This window comes from Nannobrachium achirus, assembly GCF_963921795.1.
Source record: "Nannobrachium achirus genome assembly, chromosome: 7".
Taxonomy (NCBI): domain Eukaryota; kingdom Metazoa; phylum Chordata; class Actinopteri; order Myctophiformes; family Myctophidae; genus Nannobrachium; species Nannobrachium achirus.
The window spans coordinates 41,802,069-41,820,824 of NC_137816.1; the positions used below are offsets into that span (position 1 = coordinate 41,802,069).

At 42.9% G+C, this 18,756-nt stretch overlaps 1 protein-coding gene across 1 annotated transcript in view; it reads right to left on the reverse strand.

Moving 5' to 3' along the window:
• The window catches only part of tln2a (talin 2a), a 235,189-nt gene that overhangs the window by 26,091 nt on the left and 190,342 nt on the right, over window positions 1–18,756 (reverse strand). Inside the window, exons 39-47 of the mRNA XM_080730803.1 lie at window positions 18,510–18,691; window positions 16,046–16,178; window positions 14,227–14,328; window positions 13,519–13,689; window positions 12,866–13,012; window positions 11,471–11,572; window positions 9,799–9,918; window positions 8,268–8,414; window positions 2,410–2,576 (exon numbers count right to left, since the gene is read on the reverse strand). Of these exons, the coding sequence (XP_080586929.1) occupies window positions 2,410–2,576; window positions 8,268–8,414; window positions 9,799–9,918; window positions 11,471–11,572; window positions 12,866–13,012; window positions 13,519–13,689; window positions 14,227–14,328; window positions 16,046–16,178; window positions 18,510–18,691 (1,271 nt within the window). The remainder of the gene's footprint in view (window positions 1–2,409; window positions 2,577–8,267; window positions 8,415–9,798; window positions 9,919–11,470; window positions 11,573–12,865; window positions 13,013–13,518; window positions 13,690–14,226; window positions 14,329–16,045; window positions 16,179–18,509; window positions 18,692–18,756) is intronic.

The following is an 18,756-nucleotide window of genomic DNA, read 5'->3' on the forward strand; positions in this document are numbered from 1 at the left end:
CCCTGGGGTGCAGTGACAGCAGTCCAGGGGTGCCGCGAGACAATTTGACAATATTTGGAATTTATTTGGACACTTGAAAAAATATTTAGTATCATTTTAAACTTGAAGTACAAAGTTATTTTCAGTTCTAACCAAAATGGCTATTATCTCAACATTTTCCTCGCAACATAATCACTAAAATATCGTCACTGTCGGGCAGAAACCTTGTATCTCCAAGTTTCAAATGTGTACGTTTTTTGGTAAAGCAAAGCCCTGCTTCATCATACAAGACTGTCACACAAAACTAGTGAAAACAGCCGATCTACAAGCGCACAACGCCTCGCGATGCGAGGCGTTGTGTGCTTGTAGATCTGCTGTTTTCACTAGTTTAGTACATTTTATAGATGATAAAACGAACGGTTTTGGACATACAAGGTTTCCACCCGACAACGACGATATGCTATAAATATAAGGTGCTGGGAGTGAAAAGTATAATGTAGGGGTGCCTCGGATTAAAAAAAGTATTCATGGGGTGCCCTGAGACATAAAAGTTTGGGAACCACTGCTGTAGTCGCAGCCCAGTTTGGCTCAGTGGTTGAAGGAACCCTGGTCCAGAGTCTGCCTTCATCACCCTGAGGATGACGAGGGTGATTTGTGATCCCTGGTTTCCAGACATCCCCACCTCCCTGTTCTACAGCCAATATGTCACCCTGCCTCTCTCTCTCTCACACACACACCCTACTTGACAGCTAATATGTCTCCCTGTCAGCCTCGGGCTTAACTTCTGTATTTGTCTCTGTCTACACTTTGACATACATCACTCTGTCACTGTCACTCTGTCACTCTGACACACACACACACACACACACACACACACACACACACACACACACACACACACACACACACACACACACACACACACACACACACACACACACACACACACACACACACACACACACGCGCGTAAATGCAGTGTAAACTATCCACATGGGAAGTCTCGCGCACATGCACAGCAGTGGTGACATCAATCGGCTTGGAGTTGCTGTGATGATCCTTTAAACAAGGGAGCCCTGAGGTTATGTGTACGCAGGCGCACGCACGCACGCACACACAGTTGCATACTATACTTGTGAGGACATCAACTAATTTGATGAATGCCATTGCCATTTGCCATGTTAACGTTTCGGGCCATTTTATCCATAAAGCTGAAAATAGCAGATCTATAAGCTCACAGCATGTCACAGCGTGACACGTTTGTACCGACATGTTTGTATCGAGCTTGTACATCTGCCATTATCAGTGATGGACACTGACGCAGCCTGAGTGATGTCCTCAGTATAAGCCTCCAAAAAAATAAAATAAACACAAAACAACTATTTCTCCAGTGAGGAGCAGGAATAATGTCCTCACTCGTCACAATGTTCATCTCTCAAGGATTTCTGAAATGGTTTCCTAGTCCTCTATCAGGCTTCCTTTTTATGAATTCCCTTAGGGGAGGTGGGCATAGACCATTTAGGGTTGTATATATGATACTGACCTGTTTAAATACCTTAAAATTAGTAAAACTCAAGAAACAGTACCTCTGAAGAATATTACAATGGAGTGGGGTTTCCTATCGAACACCTTAAGCGCACTCTTATATAGCTGTTCAATGGGTTTGAGAGTCGTTATACCTGTGCAAGACCAGTTTGTGAAACAGTACTCAATGTGTGATAAAATCATGCACTGGAGATAAGATTTAGCAGCACAACTATATTTGAGAACTTCTTTTGACACTATAATGACCCAAGTAAAGACTAAGGTTCCTCCAAAGATCCTCCACTGATCTCTGCGTGTGGAGACATTTGGCCCTCACAATTAAAGCAATGGTCTTCAGCAGGTGGTCTGGGACCTCTAGGGGGTCCTCAGAGTTACTACAGGGGGTCCTCCAAATCCTTGAGTGATATACTGTATATATGTTTTTATATTAACCACTTGAACCCTAGTGTCCATATTCTGAGAAATGTAGCCAAAAATAGCAGATCTACAAGCTCACAACACCTCGCGCTGTGAGGCGTTCAAGTGGTTAAATATCTGAAAACACAAATTGACATGAATCCAACATACACTGATGATTATGCTGTCAAACAATGAAATTATGAAAAGGTTTTGGGGGTCCCTGCTTCATCTCTCTCTCAACTAAGGGGTACTTGGCCTGAAAAAGGTTGAAGACCCCTGGGTTACAACTATATTTGAGAATTTCTTTTGACACTATAATGGCCCAAGTTATGATTTTGTGCAACATGTTTTTCACATTTGGACTAAGCTTCCTCCAAAGAGACTCACTGATCTCTGCTTGTGGAGAGGCATTTGGCCATTAGACCTAAAGGAATACCAACACACACACACACACACACACACACACACACAGAGTTCCAGTCTCACCTGTGGTCTGCGAAGGACTCATCGTTCTCTGCGTTGAGCGTGCCGGCGGAGGCGAACATGATGGTGGTGTCCAGGTCAGCGATGATTCCGGAGACGGCACTGGCAGCTGTGATGCACGCCTGGGTGCCCTTGTTACCAGCCTGGAGGGCCGAGAGGACCAGAGATACCTGCACACACACACACACACACACACACACACACACACACACACACACACACACACACACACACACACACACACACACACACACACACACACACACACACACACACACACACACACACACACACACACACACACACACACACACACACACACACACACATAGTGTGAGTTATTAGCAAGTTATTAGCAACACCAAAGACAGCACAGTTATTACAGTTACAGAAATATTCACTATTCATTTCGTTTTTCAGCTTCGTATTTGATTTATTTCTAAAGTTAGTTTCTCTGGGGAAAGTTTTTCTTACAGTTTTAGTTTACCATACTGTAGTAAACACTACTAGTAAGACACCTCAGGGTGACATGCAACCTCAGGGTGACATGCAACCTCAGGGTGACATGCGACCTCGCCCTAAAGGGCAAGGTCGCGCCAATTCTTGGCCATTTGGCCAGTGATGTATATGGGACCAGACATTACCAAATATGGGCATTCCCAGATATGTCCTTAACTCATTTAGTGCCACCCCTTTCACCACTAGAGGGCGCCCAGTGGCCAGAGAAAATCCCATAGAGATATGCTGGTATATGCAGAAGCCCTGCAGCCATGACTTGCCTGAACACTTTCCTTTGTGCATGACTGCATGTACAGGAAGAGGATGAAGTTAGCTTGAAGTTAGCTATTGGCTACCAAGCATTTTAGAAGCCTTATTTTCGTCAACTTAGCCATGATTAAACCTTGCACACCTCATGCATGGGAAAAAAACAGAGAAGAATGAGCTCTGAAAAATCCAATGCAATCCTGGATTGCATTGGAGTGGATTTGTGCAGTTTGTTCACAGCTTTCAAACAAAAAAATCCGATTGGAAATCCGTTCAGGCATTCTTGAGATAATCGCCCTTATGTTTTACATGTAATGTAACCAAAAATGGCTGCCCTGTATGTTAGATGGGGTTGTATGGGGGTGGAACATGCAAAATCGCGATTGAAATCATGTTCACCAGATTTGATGGGGTCCAAAAAAAAAAAAAAAAAAGAATTTTTGAATTTTTTTTTTATTTTTTATCCCGAACTTGTTCGGGATAGGCACTCTGTGATACGATAATATATCCCGAACTAATTCGGGATAGGCACTCAATGAGTTAATATCGATAACATAATATCCTTAATAATGTCCTTAATATTAACAATATAGGAATCTCCATATACAGGCATAAAACATATGTTAATTAGTAAAGCCAAGCAGGGCCTTGGCGAGTTAGGGCCTGGGTTTGATGCCTGGGGATCCCCATATATGGGCATAATGGGGTACACTAACAGGGCATCCTCTGGGAATGCCCATACTGTATATGGACATTTTATTTATCTTATACTTTATTAATATATATATATATATATATATATATATATATATATATATATATATATATATATATATATATATATATATATATATATATATATATATACATACATACAGTATATGGTCTTAATATTAACGTTTTCGGCCTGGGATTGATGACATCAGAAATCTCCATATATGGCCATAAAAGGGATTTTGTTTCTGGAAATGACCATATGGACTTTTTATTTTATTTTGTATCCATACATACAATATATTTTATGCCCATACATGGAGATCCCTATCTGAACCAGCCACACAGATATGGGCCATGCCTTTGCCATCTGGCCAGTGAAATATATCAATGACATCAGGGATACCCATATATGGACTGTCACTGTGATATCACCTGTGATGTCACAGTGACAGTATGAATATTTTTGATGAGGTGATGTCACGTGACATCACTTCCTGTACTGAAAGACGGACGGACGGACAAGCTACGACATTTCTCATGGTATACTGCGACCTTCTGTCGCAATAAGACAGGTTAGGGGAGATGGTATGTTTCATGCCAGGAATTAACTGGATGGTCTATTTTTTGCAGTGCTGGTGAACAAGATTATCTCTTTATAGTAGTATTTATGTGAGGAAAACTTGACCTGCTTTGAAGTCACAGAGGTACTGCTGAGAGTGCTGAGACTGTTCTAAAGTTATTAGAGTAAATTAGACACAGAATACGTTTTAAGTGTTTTGGCAGCATGTCAAAACACAGCACAGCTGTCCAAATATACTTGAATGAAAACTAGGTGAAAACCGTGGTGTTCCAATTTTGGACATGTCTTTAGACAGTAGGCCACAACTCTCAAAAATAGCCTTGGCCTACTGTGGTATAATGCTTAACCCATTTACTTAGACGTGAGGCCGATTCTACAAATAACTTCTAAATCAGTAGTACTCAAACCATGCCAAGGATCCCCAAATTGATATACTGTATATTTGGCCGCAGAACCCCATCTGAAAATATGTTTTGTGCCAGGGATCCCTCCTGGCACAAAACATGTTTATGTTGTTTATGATTTAAAACATTAAAAAAAAAAAAAAAAAAAAAAAATTCATGATTAGTAATTTCATGAATAAATAATGAATACATGTGTAAACAAATTTCAAAAGAAGTAGTGAAAGTAGTCAATCTACAAGCTCAGAACGTGGCACAAAACGACACGTTGTGCGCTGTTTTCACTGGTTTGGGTCCTGGGCAAACATCTCATTTCTCTTTTGGGTTCAAAAGCTAAAAGGTTTGGGAACCACTGCTCTACAGCATCACCCCAGTCAGTGGACTGAAGAATTGTCAAATTAGTTTCAAGTCAATTGGTTTCCCTCTCAGATTTATGACTGGCAGGGGAAGTAGATTAACTGGAGAGGCGAGAGGGGCCCTCTGGCGCAAATTAGAAAAAAAGAGAATTCTTGAATAAACGCCGTAATGGATGGAAGAGTCAGTGAGAGCCTTGCAAATGAAGCAGATACAAAACAGAACGCGTGTTGAATACAAAACAGCTAGTTGGTTCTGTCCCCACGTCAATATCACTAACACATTAATATACATATTGCAAAGCTGCAATCCGGAACTTATTTTTGATGAATAAATACATCTTAACCAATAGAGTAGAGTATAAGTATGTTAATAGAATATAACTAGGCCTCGTCTCGTCTCGTCTTCTTCCGCTTTTCCGGTCAGGGTCCGGGTCGCGGGGGCAGTATCCTCAGCAGGGAAGCCCAGACAGTCCTCTCCCCAGCCACTTCCACCAGCTCCTCCGGGGGGATCCCGAGGCGTTCCCAGGCCAGCTGAGAGATATAATCTCTCCAGCGTGTTCTGGGTCGACCCCGAGGTCTCCTCCCGGTTGGACGTGCCCGAAACACTTCCCCAGGGAAGCGTCCGGGAGGCATCCTAACCAGATGCCCGACCCACCTCAACTGGCTCCTCTCGACGTGTAGGAGCAGCGGCTCTACTCCGAGTCCCTCCCGGATGTCTGAGTTCCTCACCCTATCTCTAAGGCTTAGCCCAGACACCCTGCGGAGGAAACTCATTTCGGCCGCTTGTACTCGCGACCTCATTCTTTCGGTCATTACCCAAAGCTCATGACCATAGGTGAGGATTGGGACGTAGACTGACCGGTAAATCGAGAGCTTTGCCTTGCGGCTCAGCTCTCTTTTCACCACAACGGACCGGTGCAGCGTCCGCATTACTGCGGACGCTGCCCCGATCCGCCTGTCAATCTCCCGCTCCCTCCTTCCATCACTCGTGAACAAGATCCCGAGGTACTTGAACTCCTCCACTTGAAGCAGGGCCACCTCCCCGACCTGGAGTGGGCACTCCACCCTTTTCCGGCTGAGAACCATAGCCTCGGACTTGGAGGTGCTGATCCTCAGCACTAGGCCATTTACATTTATATTTACATATCATTTAGGGGGTCCTTGAATTTTTAGAAGGCATTTGTAGAGTTGGCATTAGGTCTTAATCCATTTAGGATTAAGAATTTAGAATTATTGAATGCTTTAACTATTGAAAAATAGCAGATATACAAGCTCAGCAATATTTTGAGATTGGGGGGGGGGGGGGGCATGGCCAAATACATGTAATTTTGAGGGTCCTTGGCATGAAACATTTTGAGAACCACTGACAGAAACATAGATTTTTTCAAAGAATCGTAGGATTTATTTTATAGAGGATTTAATTTATAGAATCGGGTCAAAATTCATTTTTAACCTCACATCACCAGATCTACAATAATACGCAATAATGTGTAACCGGTCTAAATGGGTTAAACCAGGTTTGAATCCCAGGCTTTCATCCTAAGCTAAACATCTTAGAAAACGTCAAGAGAGCGATGCAGTCCTAAGCCTTCTATCAGGTAATTGATGCTCCGGTCGGAGCGCGGAGCCACTTGGGGTGAACTGCTAACAGCTACTGCATGACTTATGAAGGAGGGGAGGAGGCTTCATTCAGTCATAAACTATGTGCTTTCACTCCATCCTGATTGGATTCCCTAAGGACTGCTGGTGGAAGAAGTACTAAGATTTGTTTTACTTAAAGGACGACTTCACCACTTTTCAACCTGTCTTCATATAATAGGTCCTCACTAATGTTCATAATAAAATGGCAAAAAGAACTTCTACTCAGTCCAAGTCTCTTAGGTGAACTGTGGAAAGTTCAGAAATCCAGTCTTGTGACATCATCGATGGGGAATACAAGCTAATAGAAAATGCAGGCTTTCTATTCCTGAAAAGTTGCAATGTTAAAGTGGAAGCTGTTGTATATATATGTATATATTTTTTTCAAAAATATTGTTTAAAAAAAGAAAATCTGTCAAACGATGATGTCACAAGACTATGGATTTCTGAACTTCCCACAGCTCTCCTAAGAGACTTGGACCGAGTAGAAGAGCAAAAGTATTGCCATCGAAATAGCAAAGTAGAAAACAGCTGACCTTCAAGCTTGTAGATCTGCTCTTTTCAGCTGAATAGCTGAAGGATAAAATAGAGCTTAAGGAGTAGTTGACCGGCCAAAAAATTACTTATTTTCAATCAATTAAACCCCATTTTTAGTTTTTGGTGCCTAAGCCAATAATGGGTGAACTACTCCTTTTATTGGTTAATGTATGTTTTGTAATAATAATAATCAAAGTCTACGACGTATAACTTTAAATTAGCTATCTAATCTAAATTAGAGTTTAACATTGTGGTAAGAAAATATGTAGATAAAGGCTAAGGTTGAGTCTGAAGAGGCAAGAATTAAGATTATCCCGGAGTCTGCAGTACCCTACTTGAATAAATGTACTTCGTTACCATCCACCACTGCACAAAAAGCAAAAGCCATTAGGGTTATTTCCTCTGCATAAGAAAACAGTTTGGAACGTCTTGCAGGAATTTGACATTTGTGATTTATTACTTGAACTTTATAAAACTCTTTTATGAAGACACTAAAGGCTGGGAGCAAAAGAACAATATAAGACAACCTCCCCAATACATCATTTATTTAAAGAGGAAAGTACAACGTACAAAGCACAACGTACAAAGTGTATAAAAGTAATCATTGTGTATATGCTGAGTACAGTGTGTACAAACCTTTGCCTTTGTAAGCTAAAAATATACATACAGTAGCATCTATGATTGAGTACCCTTCTACAGGGAATGCCAGTTTTAACCACATGAGCCCTGTAAGATACCTATAAGGTACCCTTGTTTACTTAATATTTGCCAGTTTGATATTAAACCCCACAAAATAATTTGGGGACCCCATGGGGGGGATCCCGACCCCATGTTTGAGAACCACTGCAGTAGAAGTGTTAACAGTACCTTCTCAGTGACGGCGCGGGCACACTCTATGAGCTCTCTCTTGGTGTAGCCGTCTGATGGGGTGACCTGCAGCGCGCCTGCCTTCTGCACCAGGTAGATGCATCCATGACCCAGGTCCTGCACCCGGCTCTTTATCTGCACCCCGATCTGCATGCAGGACAGACACAACATTACTAACACCCCATCTTTATCTGCACCCCGATCTGCAGGACAGGCACAACATTACCAGTAAAGTACCATGCATAGTAATACATAAGGGCCGCAGGAATACACAAGAAACGGAGGGGGAGAGTCATTTAATCCGGTTGCTCCGTAGGTCCGGACGTAATTGTTTGTCTCCGTAACCTTACGGACAACACTCAACCAGACGGATCAAAACCGATAAAAACGTACGTACGCTTGAACTACCCGGCCGTGGCGAACTTTTGTCAACCGTGACAGTAGTGAGGACAATTACTTATAACAGCGGTTCTGAAACAAACTATATGTGTCCCAACAAGAAATATAATTTTAGCAAGAAACGGTAAAAAAAGGAACGTCATTGCAACCAAGAAGACGTCATTCCTCACAGGAACGGCTGTGCATTGGCATGAGAATACATACACGCAGTGCACTGTGTTGTTATTATTACTCAGTCTGGGTGGTTAAATCTCCAACGGGAGCAGAATTGGAGCGGAGAGTGGGTCTGCGCATACATAACGCATAGAGCAACTATGTATGTCGACGTAACTACCGTACGTACTGTCTCACCCAAAAACGTACACAAAATCAACCACAAATGGCCCTTTAGACTCCCTAAATCGGGAGATAAGCGACCGTCAGGTCGCATACACAAACTTTGGAAGGCAATGGTAGCCAATCAGGAGGGAATATGCAGCTGGGAAATGGGACAGATCCATGTTGATGACGTGACTTTGGAGATACTGTGTACCGATTTGCGTGATTTTAGGGCTAAATCTGTAGGAGCACTGTCCAAAAATGTGTTTTTCAAAGATCGGCCAGATGGTAGCGCTAGATGGGACAGATGCATTTTGATGACTTGACTGTAGAGTTACTGTGTACCGCTTTGCGTGATTTTAGGGCAACATCTGTAGGAGCACTGTCCAAAAATGTGTTTTTCAAAAATCAGCCAGATGGTGGCACTAGATGGGACAGATGCATTTTGATGACTTGACTGTAGAGATACTGTGTACCGGTTTGCGTTATTTTAGGGCAGAATTTGTAGGAGCAGTGTCCAAAAATGTGTTTTACAAGAATTGGCCTCATGGTGGTGCTAAAAGAGGGCCATGTGAGAATTGAGGGGTCACAGGGGTGGAGGTAGTGGTTTGGCAGGCAAGGAATGTGTGTGCAAATTTTGGCATGGATGGGGGCAACGGTGGCGGAGATATGAGAAGGGCAAAAGTGTGACGTGTGACTGACAGACAGACTGACTGACAGCCGGTGGAGGTAACAGAGAAGCTCTTCTTCTGAAGACAGTTTGTCACGTGTACAGTATGCATGTGTGTCTGTCAGCCAGTCAGACGTGTCTTACCTCCTCTGGCTCGGCAGTGTGCGCGGCCAGTCGTCCCTGTAGAGCCAGCTGGCTGTAATCAGCGGTCACCTGGGAGGCCAGGCTGCCCAGCTCATCAGGACACGTCACCGACTTGGTCATCTGACAGGAGAACATGCATCAACCGATCAGTCAGTACCAAACCAGCAAAAGTAGCTTGATGTGCCATGTGCTACTTTTTAGGGGTGTAACAATATAGTAACTGAATCGAAACATTTATTTGAATTTGCAATGATCTACTATATCGTTAGCAAAAGCAAAATATCGTACCGTTTTGGCTTTGTATCGTATCGTTTTACAATGCAGAATCGGTATTGAATCGTTTTGCAGTGCAAATGTATGGAAACTAAGTATTTGTGCCTTGTATTTAGCAATTTTAAGAGGGAAAATGAAAAAGAGGGGTTTAATTACCTTTCCATTCCATATAGCTACTCTTGATCTATCGATAAATGTGTGTAATCTCTGTGTTCAGGTCAGGGTGGGTTTGTCCCTATGTTTAATGTCTGTATTCATGTATTTGCAAGAAAATCACAGTATTTACTTATTTGTATCCATAATAATAGATCTTTCCCTTAAAAACATGCACTATTGACACGTTTCACACAGATTTAATTTCTTTGCTAAATAGTTACTATATCGATTTTAAATCATTGAATCAAATCGTATCGTATCGCCATGAATGAACCAATATCGTCCATGTATCGTATCGTTGTTAAAATGTATCGTTACACCCCTACTACTTTTGATAGTTTTGTGTGAGGCTCTAGTTAAGTACAAATTAACAGGGCATTAATTAAAAAATTATAATAACACAAAAACACAACAACTTAAAATATGGTTTCTTCCCGACTCCCCAATATGCTAATAAAAAGGGATTTGTCATATTTCGCTGCTTGGTCAAGAGCAAGGAGTTGTTGCTAAAAACCAACCAGCAGCCAAACTAGTCCATTTAGTCAGGTTCTCTGTGTGATTTTGGAAGCCAAATCTTTACTTTATTTTAGGAAACTACATGGAACACCAAATCAGAAAACAGATGTTGTCATTTTCACCAGATGTCGAGATGACTGCCATCTCGAGTGCTTATAGCAGATAATCTGTTATGACTTTGGCTGTTTAGTTATGGGTGTCACACCAAATTCTGGGCCCTGGGTACAAGGATTCACTCACATTTTATGCTTTGACTATTGATAAATAGAAGATATACAAGCGCACAGTGCCGCATTGCGAGCTTGTAGATCTGCTATTTTTGAAAATCTTGAACATTTGTGCAAGTCTTTGAATATTTCAAATCCTTCTAAGGTTTTTTGAAAAACCTAGGTTTCTATGTCAGTGGTGCTCAAACCTTTTCATGAGAAGGACCCCCAAAATTACATGTATTTGGCCACGGACCGCCATCTCAAAATATTTAGTTCCAGGGACCCCCCAGAAGCAAAATTTTAGTTACAAACGTTCACTTAAAAATACATATATTCAAAGATTTGCACACATTCTCATGACTTTTCAAAAACAAACAGCAGATCTACAAGCTCGCAGCTTGTATATCTGCTATTTCTCAATAGCTAAAGTATAAAATAATTAAGGCCCCCTCCACCTTGGGCCCTGGTAGCTCAGTCCCACTTTCCCCCCCTTGTGACGCCCCTGGGTGTCATCGTACCATGTCCTGAGCAGTGACAGCGATGGCCTTTGAGTATTTGACCATGTGGGTCTGGTAATCCACGAACGAACCCTCAGGGTCCGATGGTGTACCGTCATCCAACTGAGGAAAGAACGCACACACACACACACACACACACACACACACACACACACACACACACACACACACACACACACACACACACACACACACACACACACACACACACACACACACACACACACACACACACACACACACACACACACGTAAACGTTACAACTTTTGTCATTTGTCAGCAAGTAAAAATATACAAGCTTTGTGAGCATGTAGATCTGCTACTTTTTCATCATAATTGTGCAACAAAGGATTTAAGTGGTAAAAAGCACCACAGAGCTGTGGCTGTGGTTTCGACTGTTACTAATAGTGCTGCAGAAATTGTCTCCTTTAAATCACCTCTGGAAGCGTGACCAGTATCCCAATTATCTCCCTTTAACCAAGAGAGAAGCGTTTAACACACTGAAAATATACTGCACAAACCACAAGCACGCACTCACACAGGAAATGTTGTGATATTAAAATACCTGTATGTCCGAGCTCAAGCAAAAAAAAAAATACTAAAACCAAGAGAGCGTGGCTTGGCTTCAATGCAGGTCTCTGACATCATGTGGCCAGTCTATGACGTCTGATCTAAAAGCTCCTAGATAAATAACATAATGGCCTAATGGACCAGGCTTAAGCACTTGAACCCCAACATCCATTAATCAGGGGGAACATTAGCCAACAATACACAACAGCCAGTGGTGGAAAAAGTACTCAATTCTTTTACCCAAGTAAAAGTATCAATACTAAAATGTAGAAAATGTACTTGAGTAAAAGTACAAAGGTATTGGTACCAAAATGTACTTGTAGTGCCAAAAGTAGAAAGTACTCATTATGCATTAGGTCCCATTTCACAAGTTTTCTGATGTATAAAATGTATAATAACCTTTTGAAAATAGCAGATCTACAAGCTCACAATGCGTTGTGATACGATGCATGCTGAGCTTATAGATTGGCTATTAATGTAATGTAATGTGGTTAATGTATGTTTTGTAATAATAAGCAAAATCTACAAAGTAACTAGTAACTAAAGTTTTCAAGTAATTGGAGTAAAAGTACAATATTTGCCCCTAAGATGTAAAGGAGTTAGACGTTAAAGTACTGAAAATTGGAAATACTGCAGTGAAGTAAGTACAGCACTTGAGTAAATGTACTTGGCTACTTTACACCACTGACAACAGCTTATACATGTATATCTGCTATTTGTGAGAGATTTGGTGTGGATGGTACAAAGATGGTACAAAGACAATTCAGATCCAGGTTTCTAAGCCTAGAGGGTTTAAGTGGTTAAGGTGAGAGAACGGTACCCACCTTGCTCATGGCCTCAGCGATGGCGTCCACCATGCCCCCCACCATGCCCACCTCACTGGCAGCCTCGTTCAGAGTGACCATGATGTCCTCCACCGCCTCCTTCATGAGCTGGGCGGCCTCAGCGATGGCATCATGGGTATGGCACGCCTGCCGAGGGTAGAGGACACAATGTCAAGTTCCATATCGTTGCTGTCCATATTCTAACTTATTCTAACAAACTACAGCGTCACACAGAAAAGTAGCAGATCCGCAAGCTCGAAACACTGCCCATTTAAGTATGACATTTGGGTCACGGGGCAGCCTGTGCCCTATAAACACACATACAATGATTACGGATAATGTACACACACCTAAATACACAGCGTCTTCCATTTGACTAACTTTGCCGTCCGGTTTTGGAAATGACCGTGGAAGGGTTGGGTCATGGCCAGAGTTCTTAACAGTGTGTATTTGCACTTTTTTTTTTCGTAAAGTAAACCCCTGCTTCATCATACAAGACTGTCGCACGCCACTAGTGAAAATAGCAGATCAACAAGCACACAACGTGCTTGTAGATCAGCTATTTTCACTAGTTTCATTTGTTTTTTAAAATGATAAATACAAAGCGGACGGTTTTGGACACACAAGGTTTTCCACCCGCCAACAGGATGTACCTTGGGGTTTCCTCCGCCCTCCTTGGCAGCATAGAGCATCTGCAGGGCGGACTCCGCCAGGGTCTTGGTCTGGTCCAGGAAGGTCATCTGCTGCTGGTGGTCACTCAGCCTGGAGGTCACCCCCACCGACGCCACCGTCAGGGGCTCAAAATACCCCGCCAGCTGGGTCACCTGAGAAGCCCAAAGCTCAAAGTTTAGAATGGGATAGGAGTTGTGCACAAAACAAGTCTGCATGCATTTCCATTACCCACTGCATTGAACGGTGTTGAACATAAAACCTAATTTTGTGGAGGGCAATTTCATGTCATATCAACTTGTTTTATGTTTGCACGAGGACTAGGAACTATATCATGATTGCTTGCATGGTAGCTTGTAGAATGTAGATTGGCTATTTTTTGCAATAATTGAAGATTGAACTCAAATACTAAGCTAGGCTTATGTATGAAATCTCTGTGGTCTGCGAAAAACATGGGGGTGAGCGTGATTAGCCTACCCTTCATAACACCCACACCCACACACGTCTAGTAAAACATAGATTAATTGTTCCAAAAAGGTACAGTAACCAGAGTCGCATCACTGCAGTCCGTCTTTCTTTATAGCACATAAAGATTCGAAAGGTCACCCAGTAAAATAATGCTATTATGTACAGTATCTCGTCCTATTGCAGGTGTTCCAGACAGTAACAGCTCTTGACTGGGTCACTGATACCTTGTGGCCTAGTTGTGCGGCTTCACCCCGGGCCGCCGTGGAGACGGGGTCGATCAGGTGGCCGATCTCCTGAACCGCCGACGTCAGCTGCTCCTGGAGAGCCTGGTGACAGTGGAGGTCAGAGGACAGATCAATCAGCCTGGTGGGCAGGACAGGTACCACTCCAGCACCAACTCACACTACTTTTTCGGTTTGCTGCTGCATTCTTTTGTTGAAACTTTGAACAAGCAGTGACAAAGCAACAGGCCAAAAAGCCATTTTCAGTGGAAGCCAGCTACATGAAGATACAAACGGATACCCGACACTTGCTGTCGCTGCTGTGTCATTAGCAGCTAATAAAAGCTACAACCTGACCAAAGATGGTCAGCGACAGCTCCACGAGACGCTGTTGGAAGTGTTGCTCAACAGGCAGGTTGAAGTCATCATAATATGTGCATCCATGTGTGGTAGTGACAAGTGAGAGAGGGCTTTACCGTGTCTTTGGAACACTGAAGAAAAGCATTTTGTTGCTTTTGTGGCTCGTCACAGTTGCTACTGCTACTGTGTGAATGATATTGTGCATAATTCAACACTGCATGTGTTCCCAGGGCTAAATCTGCATGTTGTGCAGGCAGCAGAGCATTTCCATCATGTCGGATGACACTGGCCAAATGTAGTTTAGCCAAAATGGGAAGACTCTCGTCCTTTGGATCCGTATAGGACACAGATCAAAGCTTTCATGTAGAACAAGAGGAGCTTTCCAGTTGGAAAATGTCATTACATTTCACACAGCGGTTAAGGGAGAAAAAAAAGTAGAGATCGAAAGAGAGGTTTTGGGAGAGTAAGAGAGAGAGAGAGAAAGAGTGAGTAAGAGAGAGAGAGAGAGAGAGTGAGAGATAGAGAGAAAGAGAGAGAGAGAGGGAGTTCAGTAGATCAGTGGTTCTCAACCTGTGGGTTGGGACCCCCAGGGGGGGGTCGCCAAATTATTTAGGGGGGTCCCCAGATGATTAACTTAATGCGCAACATTGTTTTCTCTCTCAACAGTAAACAAACAAACTAGGTTTATGTGTATAGCAGGTAAAGTGATAATTTAAGGACTTTTTAATATCTCTAAAATGACAAATTAAACATTGGCCAAATTGTCAAGGCGGAAATAGTGATAATAGCCTAATAGTGAAAAAGTGAGCATGTAGATCGGCTATTTTCACAATAGAACCATGTTATACAAAATGTAATGGCTCAACTCTTAACAGTTTGGCTGCTCTTGGTAGCCAAACACGTTCACAGACGAGATAAGGTTTCCATGGTAACCCGCATCTCAGACGCTTGCTACGGGTGCTGGTGAAAGAAAAAACTGCATACGTCATGACGCAACGCAGCCAGAAGCAACCGAGAGCGGCCATTATCCATTCACTCCTATTCTATACTGAAACATAAAAACGGCTTTATCTCAAAATAAGGTGCAAATAACGCAGAGGAGGCCGAGATCAGCTTGTCTTCACGGCGACACTATGCCGTGATGGTCGGCCCCGGTTAGGATTTTTGTTTTCGCGACCGTTTGTAAACAAACAGATCTCCTTCCTGGATCGTCAGTGTACTGTACACCCACGTGCACACGCACGGAGCTTCCGGGGCTCTTCAAAATAAAGCGCAAGTGAATGGTGGCGTCCTGAGTGTTAATGCTCGCCAGGGTGGGGGGTCCCCAGTTAAAATATGATTATTTTGGGGGTCGCGGCCTGAAAAGGTTGAGAACCACTGCAGTAGATAACAGGGAGCGTGAATCAGAGTGGAAATGAAGAGTATTGGAGTGGAACGCGAGGCAGGGCGTAGAGTTTCTTGCCTCCAGCGAGATGTCGTCCCTGCTGGCCAGGTTCTGGCTGACCGAGGCCAGGGAGGCCTGCTCGATGTCCCTGATACATTTGTTGATGGCATCGATGGCACTGTCACACTCCCTCTGACCCGGGGCCTTGTCCCTGAGAGCCAACGTGTTGAGAGGAACATAGGGATGGGGAGGGAGAGAGGTGAATAAGGATATAAATACTATATCATTTACAACTTAGACATTTAACAGACACTCTTAATCCAGAGCGACTCACAAGTGCAAAATCAGAGTTAATTACTTGAAACCTAGATAACAATTACAGGGTAAGGAGTTAAGTACAGTACAGTGAAAATATTAGCATCTATCGGACAAAATGGAGAGGACTGCTAGGTAAGTCTTCAGAGAGAGAGAGAGAGATAACAAAATGAAGGATTAAGACATAACAGAGAAGAGAGGAAGACAAATTGGAGAAAAAGGGAACTTGTTAACATACTGCAAATGTGTTTAAAAAGGGGAGGGGGGTCATTTATTTAGCTCCAACTTCATTTCTAGTGAATTATCTTTTTCCATTACAGCTCGGCTCACATCTGCTGAACGGGGGGTCCCGCGGGGGTCTATCCACCACATAGAGAGATCAAACCAGCCTGCCAAATTAGCTTTCTGGGCACCGGCCCCATCGGGACAGAGTCACTTAGTTAGACACCCACTTCCATGCACAAAACACTGTTAACTGAATCAAAAATTCTGCTTTGTGTATAATGACATTATACTGGAGCGGTGGGGTATTTAGGCGTCTGTCCCCACGCATCACTTTTAACCCATTGAAACCAGGAAAGCAACTTGTGTCATTTTATATTTTAGCAATAGCATTTAGAACAGTGATTTAGGACAGTAGTTCTCAAAAATAGCAGATATACAAGCTCTCAGCATCTCACTTCGTGCCATGCTGCTTGTACATCCTCTATTTTTGAACATTTTTGAAAAATATAAAATAATTTTGAATTTCTATTAATGCAAATCTTCTCTTCTAGGGGTCCCTGGTAAAAAAATGTTTTTCATAAGTGGGTTTGTGGCCAAATATATATATATATATATATATATATATATATATATATATATATATATATATATTCCAAATATATATAATTTTGAGGTCCTTTGCACAACAAAGTTTGAGAACTACTGATTTAGAAGGCATTTGTAGAATCGGCCTTGGGTCTTAATGGCCGTGAAATGTCTTAGATCTCTATCCTCAGTTTGTAGTGTGGGAGAGCGGTGAGATAAGGGAGTCAGAGGTGTGTGAATGCTAATGTGCAGATGTTGTGGGAACAACAGATCTCCATGCGTCCAGTTCATTCAGCACATTTGACATTGTGAAGGTCACGGTTAAAACAAGGGTTCAGCGGTGGTGTGTACTACACTGGCCTACTGTCACCAGGACTATGGCCCTGATCGGTCCACACTCACAGACACACTTCTAGACGCCCAGCGTCCTGCAGAGCCACCTAGAGGTTGACATTGTCTAGAAGAGGGTCTGTAATTAAAACCATCCAAGACAAGCAATAGGAAAACCAAGACTGTCCATCTTGCTTTTATTTCCCATATCTGTGTGACGCAGGTGATCGCCCCCTCTAGGAGACCAGGAGTAGGTCATGACTCATGAGTCTATTCAGTCCAATGGGAGAAATGAACGTGAACACGGCCTCTGACCGATCCTTTAGCCACATGGTCAGAGAGACAAATCAGGAGAAAATCACATTTGTTATCGACCTTTCTCTGGCCTAGCAATCTCACAAGTTTTGGTGATAAAATGTGACGCACAGCCTATGCGTTCATTCAAATGACGGGGAGAGATGGGGGGAAACCATACCCATAAGGAGACCATTTATATATCAATGCTTGCCTAGTGGCGGTGAGAGGGAATGGCTATCTTCCTAAACCAAGGGTCTTCAACAGGGGGTCCTCCAAATCACAGAAACCTTTTTTCCTTTTTTATATTAACCACTTGAACCCTAGTGTCCTTATTCTGAGAACTTTAGACAAAATAGATCTACAAGCTCACAACGCCTCGTGCTGCGAGGCACTGTGAGCTTGTAGATCGCCTATTTTTGGCAAAGAGGTTTGGTGAAGAGGGAAAAAAGAGCAGACTAAGTACAGAGTGAAAGGTCAACTTTATTAATTAAGTATTGACGGTTCAAGTGGTTAAATATCTGAAAAAACAAATTGACATGAATCCAAAATACACTGATGATTGTGCTGTCAAACAATGAAAACTATATAGAATCTATGAAAAGGTTGTGGGGGTCCCAGCTTCATCTCTCTCTCAACTAAGGGGTCCTTGTCCTGAACATTTTGAAGCCCCCTGTCCTAAACACATCGACATGACGTCAGTACATGAGTACATACCTGATAGCTGTGATGAGACTCAGTACATGAGTACATACCTGATAGCTGTGATGAGACTCAGTACATGAGTACATACCTGATAGCTGTGATGAGACTCTTGATGGAGTCAGACACGGTTCGAGAGTGACCGGCCAGCACCGACCAGGTGGGCGGGTCTTTGGGGTTGATGACCAATGAGCGCGCCGTCTTCAGCAGGTTGGTGGAGCTGTCCAGCATGGAGCGAGCTGATTGGACGATGGGTTCCTGAGCTGCAGAGCCCTACAGGCAAACATCGAAACTTTAGAAACCTTGCAATGTCAAGGCTTCCAATTAGGGTTGCAATG